Source organism: Antedon bifida, chromosome 9 (assembly GCF_963402885.1).
Source record: "Antedon bifida chromosome 9, ecAntBifi1.1, whole genome shotgun sequence".
NCBI classification, from domain to species: Eukaryota; Metazoa; Echinodermata; class Crinoidea; order Comatulida; family Antedonidae; genus Antedon; species Antedon bifida.
In genome coordinates this window covers 845,127-859,120 of record NC_136234.1, presented here as the reverse complement: position 1 = coordinate 859,120, position 13,994 = coordinate 845,127, and the positions used below count along the sequence as shown (strand labels likewise).

The 13,994-nt window shown below is 33.0% G+C and overlaps 1 protein-coding gene across 1 annotated transcript; it reads left to right on the top strand.

Annotated features, from left to right (window-relative positions):
- The first annotated feature begins 42 nt into the window (after positions 1-42).
- Positions 43-12,436, top strand: LOC144852096 (cleavage and polyadenylation specificity factor subunit 2-like). The gene is made up of 19 exons (XM_078709804.1): positions 43-142; positions 1,137-1,321; positions 1,738-1,897; positions 5,850-5,955; positions 6,291-6,536; positions 6,890-6,978; positions 7,283-7,381; positions 7,749-7,871; positions 8,022-8,189; positions 8,397-8,491; positions 8,589-8,688; positions 8,987-9,148; positions 9,508-9,544; positions 9,648-9,787; positions 10,071-10,205; positions 10,593-10,686; positions 10,924-10,976; positions 11,297-11,431; positions 11,792-12,436. Exons 2-19 carry the CDS (start codon positions 1,173-1,175, stop codon positions 11,882-11,884), a joined length of 2,184 nt encoding a protein of 727 aa, XP_078565930.1. The 5' UTR covers positions 43-142; positions 1,137-1,172; the 3' UTR covers positions 11,885-12,436.
- Positions 12,437-13,994: the final 1,558 nt, after the last annotated feature.

Sequence of the window (13,994 nt, the reverse complement as noted above, 5' to 3'; positions counted from 1 at the left end):
GCTCTTCTCTTGAGGGCGGGCTATTATGCAGCTCAAGCTGATTTTCCATGCTTCCTTCAACAATACCGCCGCCGGGGGAAGTCTTCTAGTTTTCATTTTCTCTCCGTTCTATCAAATTATCATGCTTTTTAGCTGAATAACGGTATAACATTGTTATATTGATTTTTATTAACATATTGGACTCAATATCAGCTAAGAACGTTGAGCTTAATTTATCTAGCCAGTCTGGTTAAAAGCTAGGCCAGGCCCAAGGAGGGAGGCATATTCTCATGATACTGTCTCGTTATTATTATTATAGTATTGTAGCGGCCGGTAATGAGGGTGATGTACTCAACTAAGTAGACCTAGTAGCCAAGGCCTAGGTTTTTTCCCAGCTGCGCCTAGAAATTAAAACAAAAACCCCAGTTAGTTATTTTCATATTCAAATCAGACAAGGCAAATGATGTAATGATTATTTTTGTTTTCAGCTTTTGTTTCTTTGTTTGTTACAAATCAAAACAATAAATATAACAAATTATTATAATCCATCCATTTTGACGCACTGTGTCTGTGACCATGTTTATGATATGGTGGGTGGTAAAGTGACGGACATTGACACACCTTGTTCATTGATGTGACGTACCATCTAGGTTTTTTGACACAGAAACCCCTCAGCAGTAATTATTATATTATAATATATTATTATTATATTACCTACTATGCACTTGTCAATTGTATGACCCACTATACGACCCCCGGGAGAGGTGCGTCATGGGTGTGTCATTTACAAATAATTACTGACGCAGGGGTGCGTCAAAAAACCTAGATGGTACGTCACATCAATGAACAAGGTGTGTCAATGTCCGTCACTTTACCACCCACCATATCATAAACAACATGGTCACAGTGCGTCAAAATGGGTGAGTCATGGTCACCTAAAGGTAAGTCACCTTTTTGACGCACGGGTGCGTCATGGTATTCAAAAGTATGACTCACATCGGACAAATGACGCACCTCTCCCGGGGGTCGTATAGTGGGTCATACAATTGACAAGTGCATTAGTACTACTGGTAGGTCTCTAATAACTAGGTTATAAACGATTTGCACATTTTTGTAAAAATCCTAGTTTTAACATTAATAAATTGTTTATTTATTAGATTTAATTTGTTACGATCCAATCAGCTATAAGAAGGATGACCTCAATTATCAGGTTAACGCCCTTCTCGGGCGTGTTGGACGAGACGCCTCTCTGCTACATGTTGCAGGTTGATGAATTCAGGTTTCTGTTGGATTGTGGTTGGGATGAACATTTCAGTTTACAGCATATGGAGAATGTCAACAAGTATGTTGTATACATCACTATTGAATTATATAAAGAATAAGGGCAAACAATTAAGCCTACTTGCACTAAGAAGAATAAGAATTAGATATATATTGTCCCCCTGGAATGTTTTTGTTGAATATGCCATTTTAATGTCACATAATAGTTATTCACTTTGACCAAAAATTGGATTGAAAAAAATTGATTTATTTTGTTAATTAAAACATTATTTTTTTTTTTTTCTACGAAAGTTATTAACTTTATTAAATCTGCGGAATAGCCTATTTAAAGTCTTTTTTAAATTAATATTCATTTTTCACGTTTTAAAACAATAAAAAAAAATTTAAATGCTTTTGATTAATATTAGCTGATATTTTATTTTTTTTTTGACATATGCAATGCTTTTAATTGTTTTTTTCTTTCTCTTCATTACATAGACACATAGGACAAATTGATGCAGTATTACTAAGTTATCCAGATAACACCCATTTAGGCCTATTACCTTATTTGGTTGGTAAGTCTGGCCTTTCCTGTCCAATCTATGCAACCATTCCAGTCTACAAGATGGGACAAATGTTTATGTATGATCTCTATCAGGTATTTATTTGAAGTTTAAAGTTCTGTCTACAATATCTACAATGTCTACAGTAAATGAAATATCAAACTTTCTGTGAGAAAAAAAATGTGATGTGCCCATAATGGACATGATGATGTCATATCACTACCATATTTGGGCACATCACACTTTTTTAGTCGCGTGCGACTCTACAGCTCACTATGTCGGTCGGATGGTTGGTCGGTCGTTAAACACTAACTCAAATTTGAGCACACGACTGCAGCCATGTATATGGCCTTGTCTATATTACCAGCTTGTTAATTTTTCCTGTTTGTTTGAAACGAGTACATACGCGATTTGAATAATTATTTGAGTAATAAACTATTTATAAAATGTTTCATTATTTATTTATTAAATCTTTGATTTCAGGGTTCATCGAATGTTACAGTTCATCAAATTTCCATACTTTATATTCCAAATCATGTAGTATGATAAGTAAATAAAACACTCAACACATAATGCTTTACAATTATTCATATATTTACTACATACTGTATACAAAACAGAAAAACAATGTACAACAAAAATGTTAAAGTTGTGTATTTTACATTACTATCATTGTTACTTTGTTTGTAACAGTAAATCTACAAGTGGCTCTTTAAATGTTTGTCAAATCCAAGTAATTACACTTACATAAGCATAAGATTTTTGTGTGTTTATTTAAAACAAATGATTACAAGCGTTTATTTCATAAAAGTAGTTTTGTTTTTAATTACGCATAACATTTAGCGTAATAATAAGCATTCTCCATAAACCAAAAGATCAGAATAATTATTTACAAAACAAAACGTTATGCTAATTTTACGTCGATTACTAATTTACTAAATATAGGCCTATATACATTAACAGGCATTATATATGTGCAGAAACAATATTTTTAAATACTAGGTTAAACAAAAAGCAGCTTTATAAACATGGGAAATATTTAGAGAGACTGCCCAAATTTATATTTTGAATACATGGAACGGCACAAGACATAAATAACTTCTCGACAGTCATACACATGCTCAAAGCGGTTTGCTAGCTTGGTACATCAAATCAATGGAAGTGAATCGATAATATGCAGCAAGGGGAAGGAATATAATATTGATGATTACAATAGTGTTTCCGAACGTTAAGTCATTTGTAGCAGTAGAATACTTTTCATTATCCGGAGAAACGAGTAAAAGTATCAACCACTGAGTGGCGTTGGCAATCATCAAATAAATCAAACAACGACGAATGATCGTGTTACCTCCCTCATCTACACCCCTAGATCTCCGAGATTTTAGGATGAGCATTGTTTGCTGAGTTGATTGTACCAAGTTTGTAACGGTCAATACAATTAGACCGGTCTGCATCACTATGCTATATTTAAATTCCGATGATGTATCGACGTCAACTGTCTCTGTAAGGTTATGGAAATCTGCGATGAAATTGCTGGTTGCCGATATACCGTCACAGCAGCTCAACACAAATACACCTATTAAGCAAATCAGAAGAAGTATTTCGCTTCTGTTGAGCGACTTGTACCATTTCAGTCGGTTTTTATCTAGGTACTTTTTAGCAAGTATTATAGCAATGATCATTGTAGATTTGTAAACGATTAGACTGAATATTAGGATGATACTAATGCTATCGTGTTGGTGTAGAGTATAAAACTCTGTCATGCTTATCATAAATATAGACAGTAGTACAAGTACCACAAATATTATCAATACTCTCCATGAACAACGATAGCATTCCATAGATTGTACTCTAGCGTCTATGCTATCCTCTGTACTTATCTGTTGAATTCTGCTATTTGTTTGGAACTGTATTCTTTCGCGATCTCTATTATCAGTATTCCCAGTACTGATGTCGTCTGTAATGCCAAGCCTGCCTGTGGTATATCTGTTATTCGAATGCAAACTCATCCAGTAATTGATCAGAATACTAACAGCTAAAATATTGTACTCTTGTGAAAATGGTTTTAAAATACTCAGGAACTTCTGTATGGGAAGATGTACTCGCAGCGAATACATATTATAGCACCAGACGACCTCATCATAGTTATTTGACGTAATGTTTGCTGGCTGTAAATGTATCAAGGACCAAGTCAGTTCCTGATATTCCACGTGCATTCCAAGTACAACAATACTTTCCTTTGCAACGCTTGCCATCCAACTGAGAATATTCGCAGACATGGTTAAGATGAATGCATATTGGAAAAAAGAGCAGTTCTTGAAGGATGCGCCTCTGAAACTTCTGAAGAATGCCACTTGAGCAATTGTACAAAACACCTTTAAAAAGTTGTATATCACATAGACAATTTCTCGATAAATTGTCTCTTGTCTATGTAATAAAGGAACACACTTTACAACAACTATAATATTTATAATTGCTACAATGACATAGCAAATACCGAAGATATAAAGACCGACAAGGTGTTCAGAGTAGTTTTGTAAGAGAATATTTCCTGGAGAAGAGCCCTCCAAAAGGAGTGGTTGACATTCATCATTAGGAAGAAACTGTTTTTTAGGACATCTAATAAGGTCTAACCTTTGCCATGATTTCTTTCTTCGAAGAATTAATATGATTATCGTTATGGAAATTAAGTAGAAAAAGATACAATTCCAATCTAACGTGTCCCCGTGCACACGGTGGCGTCCGCTACCATAAAACCCAAACAGAAAACCAATGTTAAGTGAAGTTATAAGGAAAAATACAATCATAGACGAAACACGCCCGTCTTCGACATAACTTTGCCTTGTTACTAAGATTTCAGTTCTTTCCAAATCTGACCTATCGCTCATTCTCATTGCTTCGGATGTAGCTGTTCTGTCCAATGAAGACATATCTTGTAGCTCTAGTTCAACACCAGACCTGTCATTGTCTGTTCTTTGTTCATTCACAGAAACCAAATTCGATTCTAGTTCTCTTTCAATACCAGGGAGATATTCATTTATATATCCATTTTCTGTTACATTTTCATTCCCAGATGAAGACATGTTTCCTTAGCTCTATTCTATATTACCAGCTTGTTAACTTTTTCCTGATTGTTTGAATAATATTATAGAGTAAATGTTTCCTTGTTTAGTCATTTATTTATTTATTTATTTATTTATTAAATCTTTGATTTCAGGGTTCATCGAATGTTACAGTTCATCAAATTTCCATACTTTATATTCCAAATCATGCAGTATAATAAGTAATAAAACACTCAACACAATATGCTTTACAATTATTCATATACTGTATACAAAACATAGAAAAACAATGTACATTTTAATGTTTTGCATTTCCTGTTCAAGTAATCCCATAATCTAGGCCTATTCTTGTATCTTTGTTTGTAATAGTTATGTCAAATTTAGACTTGTCCCAAGTCTGTATCATTGTCATTTTTATTTATTTTTTTTATTTCGATTTTTGTCTGAAAATACAGACTTGTGACACATGTATAGAAATCTATTTGCAGACCGCAAACATCCAATAAGAATGATGTAGATTATCATACTGTATTTGGCTATATGGGGGCAGGCGGTATGTAAATATGGATTTCGAATCAACCAATGATCAAACGGACGTCATTTGGTTTCAAAATTAAACAAGAGTACGTACACATACCGTATTATGTTATTTGCGATTGAAACTGAATTAACAACTGTTGAAATATAATTAGTCGTTATTATTAGTCGCGTGCAAACACGACTCTACAGCTCATTATGTCAATCGTTCGGTCGGGAAACACTAACTCAAATTTTAGCACGCGACTGCAGCCATGTATATGGCCTTGTTTTCAAACTAGTTTGTCAAATTAATAATTGCTTCTTTTTTATAAATTGCAAAAATATCATGGTAATTTTTATATACAATAATATATATATTAAAACTTGTATAGCCCACATTCTACACAATCATATTCAGCATTTCTTGAATAAAGTGACTAAAGAAATCCTGTTTATTTATTTTTAGTCAAGGCACAACACAGAAGACTTTGATTTGTTTACATTGGACGATGTAGATGCAGCATTTGATAAAGTCACACAAGTTAAATATTCACAGAGCATGACTCTAAAAGGTAACAATCTATTGCATACATTAACCATTGTATATGCTGAAATGCCTTCTGCTTTCTGTTACCCAACACGTAATTGATACATAACTCTATTATAAAATAACATTCTACTCTCAATGGGCTGAAGACTTGTTTCTGCCATATTGCTTGTATGCGTAGGTAAGATACTTTACTCTCATTGGAGGAGATGTCACATGTATATACATTGCACATGTGCATATTAAAGAAAGAGTATGGGATCTTGGAGAACAGTCCTATACTGTAGAGATCATCCAGTATAAACAAGAAATAAATAAATGAACAGTAATTAAATGATTTTAAATTCAATTTTAAAACAGGCAAAGGTCATGGTTTAGTAATCACAGCGCTACCGGCAGGTCACATGGTAGGCGGTACAATTTGGAAGATTGTAAAAGACGGTGAAGAAGAGATTGTGTATGCCGTTGACTACAACCACAAGAAGGAGAGACATTTAAACGGCTGTGTGTTAGAGACTATCAGTCGTCCGTCACTGCTTATTACAGATGCGTACAATGCAATGTATCAACAGACGAAAAGAAGACAGAGAGATGAACAGTTAATGAGTATGTATTATTAAACAACCCATTTGCATGTAATTTTCTGATTAAAAGTGAATAGTAAGCAAATAATCAAAGCCATCACCTGACAATTGATGGTGGCAGCCCGTCAATAAATTAAGAGTAATGGGTTGTACAAGTAGTTGTTTTATAATTGGGACAACAATAAAACTCTAATGAGGTAGAGTTCATGTATTGTAAAACAGTAAAGTAACTTAGGTGTCAAAACAGTTTCATTAAGTTGTCAGCTCGAATTCATCAGTTATCAGTTATCTCATTACTAAATCGAAACCAGATAAAAATGTTTTCACATTTAATAAAACTTACAAATTTCTAATTTTAATTTGTTTTTTTTTCAGATATAATCTTGAATACAATGAGAAGTGATGGAAATGTACTTATTGCTGTTGACACGGCTGGAAGGGTCGTCGAACTTTCACTTCTTCTGGTAAACTTGGATTTTAATTTCATGTTCGAATGTCAATTATGTTTATATTGTACAAAGGATTTTTTTAAATGGTAGAATGATAACATGTATATCAAAAAATAGTTCATATTTTCATTTTAGTTGTCAAAATGGTCAAGAGTGGGGAGGGGGGAGGGGGGTCGGGGGTGTGTGTTTCCCTGACTAGCTGTAATCTTATATAATGTGAAGTACTTAAATGTACTTAATAATTTTGCCACAGCTTGTAGTATATATATAAAGTAGTAGATAAGGTTTCTTTATATACCGATAAACTTTATATTTTTAGGATCAACTTTGGCACAAACAAGAGTCTGGTTTGGGTACCTATTCCTTAGCAATGCTGAACAATGTTAGTTACAATGTTGTAGAATTTGCCAAATCTATGGTAAGCTATCATTCTGTGTACTGTGTGTTGTAAGCAAGAAACATTTAGCAATTTTAAAGATAGTATTTGTATAGTCTCAGACAGCCTGCGTTTGAATTTGGGCAGAAATTAACAAGTGGCATTATACTTGGATACTGCTTTGCTTTTACTCAAATAAAACATTATGTCGGAAAGCTATCATAAATTACGGGGTGGGATTATATTTGATATAAAATTTAATATAATATTCTGTAAAGAAACAATAAATTTAGTCAATCTGGGTGATAAAATTATTGAAATACATTTCCTAAGAGTAAAAAATGATTCACATACATTAAAATGGTTTAATGATGATTTCTAATTAAATTTTTTTTTCTTTATCAACAAGATGGAATGGATGAGTGATAAAGTGATGCGTTCTTTCGAGGATCAAAGAAATAACCCATTTCAATTCAAACATCTTCTACTTTGCCATTCATTACAAGAATTGGCAAAAGTTCCAGAACCAAAGGTACTTGCTATTCCACCTTTCATAAATCCTTGTTGAAGTCCAATTTTCATAAGTCAATTTTTTCTGCTCACTTTTGATACGTAAAATATACTGCATGTGTTTAAATTCAAATTATTTTTTTGTTAAATACTTCTTTATATTTTACCATAGGTGGTTTTGGCAAGTGTACCAGACATGGAGTGCGGGTATTCTAGAGATCTATTTCTACAGTGGAGCACTAAACCTAATAACAGTATTATATTGACGTCTAGGACGTCACCAACGACGATATCAAGAGAATTTATACAGAACACTAATAAACAGAAGCTATGGCTTAAGGTCAGTTTGGGTTGCTAGGTCAACAGTAACCAATCATGCATGGAATCAAAAAATTTAAATCAGATTTTATTTTAAAATGTTGTAGAAACATAATGTGCTGTAGTTACACAAATCATATGTACTGATGATGAGTAGTAGCTGTAGTCTGTATGCACATAAATAATAGGGTATATTATAAAATAATTTTATTTTTTTCTTGGTTGACAGATTAAGAAAAGAGTTCCGTTAGAAAGAGATGAATTAGAGGTTTATCGCAAAAAGGAAAAGGAACGAGAAGATATCGAAAAAGCAACAAAAAACAAGTAATTTAATTGACTTCATTTACCTTGCTTATTGTTAAAATGTGTTTATGAAACTTTTATTTATCAAATTATTATGTTAATTATTTGTTTTTTTTAGACTAGAAGTTGAATCTAGCAGCGATGAGAGTGATGATGAGTCACAAGCTGACATGAAAGGACTAAATAAGTCAAGTCATGATCTCATGATTAAATCTGACGTAAGTAAACAAAATAAAATCAACACAAATATGCATATCACTCCAACAATCTGATGTTCTTTGTCAATGGACATTAAGTGAATGACAAAGTCACACACATATATTTATATATTTCTTTACATAATAATTAATAATAATAATTTACATATTTATATTGCGCTTTATACAGTACAGTAGACGTATCAAAGCATAGTGGACTATATTTTACACATACTACAACTTGCAATTCTTTCTCTAACATCATCAAAAATTGTTTTTTTGTTGTTATATTATTATTATTATATTATGTTGTGTTTAGGGAGGAAAGAAAAGCACAAGTTTTTTCAAGCATGCCCGTAAATCGTTTCCCATGTTTCCATTCCATGAGGAACGAATTAAGTGGGACGAATATGGAGAAATTATCAAACCTGAGGATTACGCCCTCATTGACGCCACTGGTGTTGAAAATGAAGATAAAGATGTAAGGTTTCAAAATTCTGTTTTCCTCTTATTTAACCATTTCAACAATATCTCCTGAAAAGAAAGACAATGTACATTAATTTAAAAAGTTTAAAGTCGAAAGTTTAAAAAAGTAATAATAATCTACTCTAAATCATAAAGAAAATAAAGATTGAAACACTGTCAAATTCCATAATTAATACAAATATTGTTTTTACCAATAAGACTTTACACGCAAATCGTGATTAGAAGTTAAATATAGAATTCCCACTTTATATCTCATTTGCCCAACCATTATCTTTATCTACCAAATATATTAGATATTATTTATCTACACATGTATTTCTTTACTTCATTTTAATTTGTTTTCTTTTTTTTTAGGATGAAGGAAAAATGGAGGTTGATGAGAATATTGAAGGTGAGGAGAATTACATTTCAAATCCTAAAAATGTATTTTATTTATATTTTAAAACATTTACAGTGAATCATACTTCTCAACATTGATTTTATCGTATTTACAGAAGTGGAAATGCCAACCAAGTGTGTGGCTACTGAAAAACTAGTTGATATCAGGTGTTCTATTACATTCATTGACTTTGAAGGACGCTCTGATGGAGAATCAATGAAGAAATTAATAACTCAAGTTAAACCCAGACAATTGGTTAGTAAACCTTTTCTTTGCAACTATTTATACAATCATCAACCTGCTTAGAAACTATTAAAAACTACTATTATGTTTCAAAAGCAGAAAAATATGGAAATAAATCGTGGAAAGCGTAATGTCTGAATGACGGAAAATGTTTTAAGAGAGAGATCATGTTTGAAATTCACAATATGCCCTGTTGGAATTTTCACCAGCATGTCAAGCCCCACCCCTTCCCACCTTCCCACTTACTAATAAAAAAAAAACCCTCGTAAAATAAAATTGATTATGTGATTACTAGATCTTGGTGCACGGTTCTCGAGAAGCGACTACACACCTGGCAGATTATTGTAAAGCACAGCTTCCTGGTAGCAAAGTGTTTACACCAGAAGTTGATGAAGTAGTAGATGCTACCATGGAAAGCCATATATACCAGGTCAGTTTACTTATGTAATGTTGGCTTTAAAAGATAACCTTTACCTGTTCAATGTACAGAACTCTTTTCTTAATCTGTCAACCAAGAAAAAAATTTAATTATTTATAATATACACTATTATTTATGAGCTACTACTCATAAAATCATCAGTACATGATTGCATACAAAAGTATTTTTTGCTTTAAATTACATTTTTTCAGGTAAATAATTTTTTTTTCAGGTAAATAATTTTTTTTTCGATCTAGTTTTTGGTCAAAGTGAATAACTATTATGTGACATTAAAATGACATATTTAAAAAAAATGTGAAATAAATTATATATTATATATACTACTATATAATACTTAGTTTATATATATTAAGTACTAATAATTGTGGTTTTTTTTAGGTTCGGCTGACTGATGCTATGGTTAGTTCATTGGAGTTTGCCAAGACACCAGATGCAGAATTGGCCTGGATTGATGGGCAGCTAGATGCTAAGGGTAAATTGCTGATTTATTCTTACTGTTTGTTATTACTGTACCAACCTTTCATTTTGACGACATGCCTCATGACTACGCAGGCACCTGACGAGTTGAAACTCTTCAAAACATATAAGCATGTGTATGACTGTAGAATAAACATCTACACAGTCAAATGAAAAATGAAATATCATTATTATATTAAAACATTCATTATTTGTATTCTAATTTGGTACTTTTAATATTGTTTGTTTACAGCCATTATGAACACAGATGTTGTACCTACTTTAGAATCTTTATCTGCACTTGATGTAAGTATTTTATGTCCGTTCAATTATTAATACATAACACACAGGATGATGATGTCCCTTCGTACTTTTTTTTTAGATTGATTTTAAAAAACTTTATTTTCCAATTATCTTTATTACAGTATAACACTGTACTGAACTTTATTGTATCTCTTTTATATCAGAGGCACAGTCTCAAACAAATTTACAGTGAATAAAAAAAGTGTTTATATATTCATCCTCAATTGAGGAAATTTGGATTAGATGGACAGCTGCCCAGTGCTACTTCTCATGGCACTGTAGTAACATATAACATTTAAAATATGTGTTGTTCATTGCAATAGATTGTAGACCATGAGCAGGTGTTCCTGAATGCTCCGAGGTTCCAAGCGTTGAAGCAGGTATTGGCAAGAAATGGTATCAATGTTGAGATGTCTGGAGGTGTGCTGGTCTGTAACAACTTAGTCGCAATCAAAAGGGTAAGGAATTTGTATTATCTTGTTGTTAGATTAGAAAGTTTAATTTAACCTTGGATCTCATGTATACAATCCTTCTTTGTTTCTTGAGACCCCATTTCATCGGGTTTAAAAAAAATCTGTACATACTATTTTCATTTATTATTTTATGTTTTATTCCATATACATATTATATAACATTTAAACAAGCTTTGACCAGAGTCAGACCACTTTGAAATAAAAATAATGGTCCCATGCCTTTTTGGGTATAATGGACTTTACTCTGATACTATATAAAGTATTTACTTATTATATTTTACATTTATATTACCAGTTCCAAAAGCATTGCTTGATACAGTCAATGTATGTTATATTTTATTGTAGAATGATGTAGGTGGAATTACCGTAGAAGGATGTGTATCTGAGGAATACTTCAAAGTAAAAGAGCTACTCTATGAACAGTATGCCATTATCTGAAGAGGGCAATTCAATCATGTTATAGTCACTGCTAATGCTACTGTAAAGCTCTGTCTACACATCTATCAAACTTTATGTGACAAAAAAATGTGATGTGCCCATATATGGACATGATGAGGTCATATCAATACCATATTTAGGCATATCACTACCATATTTAAGCATATCACTACAATATTTGTAGAGTGCTACAGAGACCTTCTATAAGATACAGATTGATATGCATCATTCACCAATAATGTATTTAATACACTGTGTCTGAGAATGCTTGTCTTGTGAGATTTCAAACTGGAGCGTTGTCCTTCATTGTACATAAGGGTCATTCATTGTCTAATGTACACAATAGGTGTAAAACACATGTGGCAGCCCTATTGTTCCTCAAATGTTTTCTTAAATTAGGTCCTCATTGTGTTATTTTTGTACATTCTAACCATTGACCTATAACTACAATACCTAGTTTAATGAATAATTTAATGTGAAGCCGTAATAACCTGAGAGGTAAATATAAAAGTGTAATAACACTATGTTGCTCCATGATAACACCATGTTGCTCCATGATAACACCATGTTGCTCCATGATAACACCATGTTGCTCCATGATAACACCATGTTGCTCCATGATAACACCATGTTGCTCCATGATAACACCATGTTGCTCCATGATAACACCATGTTGCTCCATGATAACACCATGTTGCTCCATGATAACACCATGTTGCTCCATGATAACACCATGTTGCTCCATGATAACACCATGTTGCTCCATGATAACACCATGTTGCTCCATGATAACACCATGTTGCTCCATGATAACACCATGTTGCTCCATGATAACACCATGTTGCTCCATGATAACACCATGTTGCTCCATGATAACACCATGTTGCTCCATGATAACACCATGTTGCTCCATGATAACACCATGTTGCTCCATGATAACACTATGTTGCTCCATGATAACACCATGTTGCTCCATGATAACACCATGTTGCTCCATGATAACACCATGTTGCTCCATGATAACACCATGTTGCTCCATGATAACACCATGTTGCTCCATGATAACACCATGTTGCTCCATGATAACACCATGTTGCTCCATGATAACACCATGTTGCTCCATGATAACACCATGTTGCTCCATGATAACACTATGTTGCTCCATGATAACACCATGTTGCTCCATGATAACACCATGTTGCTCCATGATAACACCATGTTGCTCCATGATAACACCATGTTGCTCCATGATAACACCATGTTGCTCCATGATAACACCATGTTGCTCCATGATAACACCATGTTGCTCCATGATAACACCATGTTGCTCCATGATAACACCATGTTGCTCCATGATAACACCATGTTGCTCCATGATAACACCATGTTGCTCCATGATAACACCATGTTGCTCCATGATAACACCATGTTGCTCCATGATAACACCATGTTGCTCCATGATAACACCATGTTGCTCCATGATAACACCATGTTGCTCCATGATAACACCATGTTGCTCCATGATAACACCATGTTGCTCCATGATAACACCATGTTGCTCCATGATAACACCATGTTGCTCCATGATAACACCATGTTGCTCCATGATAACACCTGTACACAGAAAGTTTATTCTTTCTGTACATAAGTTTATTAATCCAGGGTTCTTTTTCATTGATTATCAGCGCTAATCAACTGTAAGAAAAGCTATTCTTTCTCTGAATAAAATATTTATTGAAATATTACTTTTAAATGTGATATTTCATTTCGACTACGAAATTTACTACTGTAATAATAAACAAAAAGTAACTTGTACACTTGTTATGCCTACAATAATGTTAATTTTGTAATGTCAAGGATTCTAACCATTTAAGTGAAGTTATTGCAGACTTTAAAAATACTTGTATTGTATCAATCAAATGGTCTTGACCATAGTTTTTACTGTAAATAAAAAAAAACCAATGTTATTTGTTATTTGTATTTTTATAAATTAATGTTTTTAAATAGTGGAGAATGCGAGTAAAATTTGCTTGGGGCATCGTGCGCTCCCCTTTGACAGCTAAAATAAATGAATTATGAACCACTTGATATCTATTTTTGACAGACTATT

Bases quoted from the DNA above. Each gene is read 5' to 3' on its own strand.
- LOC144852096 (XM_078709804.1), top strand. From the start codon at position 1,173: ATGACCTCAATTATCAGGTTAACGCCCTTCTCGGGCGTGTTGGACGAG. The intron at 7,872-8,021 runs GTACTTGCTATT...ATTTTACCATAG, and splicing joins CAAAAGTTCCAGAACCAAAG to GTGGTTTTGGCAAGTGTACC. The intron at 9,788-10,070 runs GTTAGTAAACCT...TGTGATTACTAG, and splicing joins AAGTTAAACCCAGACAATTG to ATCTTGGTGCACGGTTCTCG.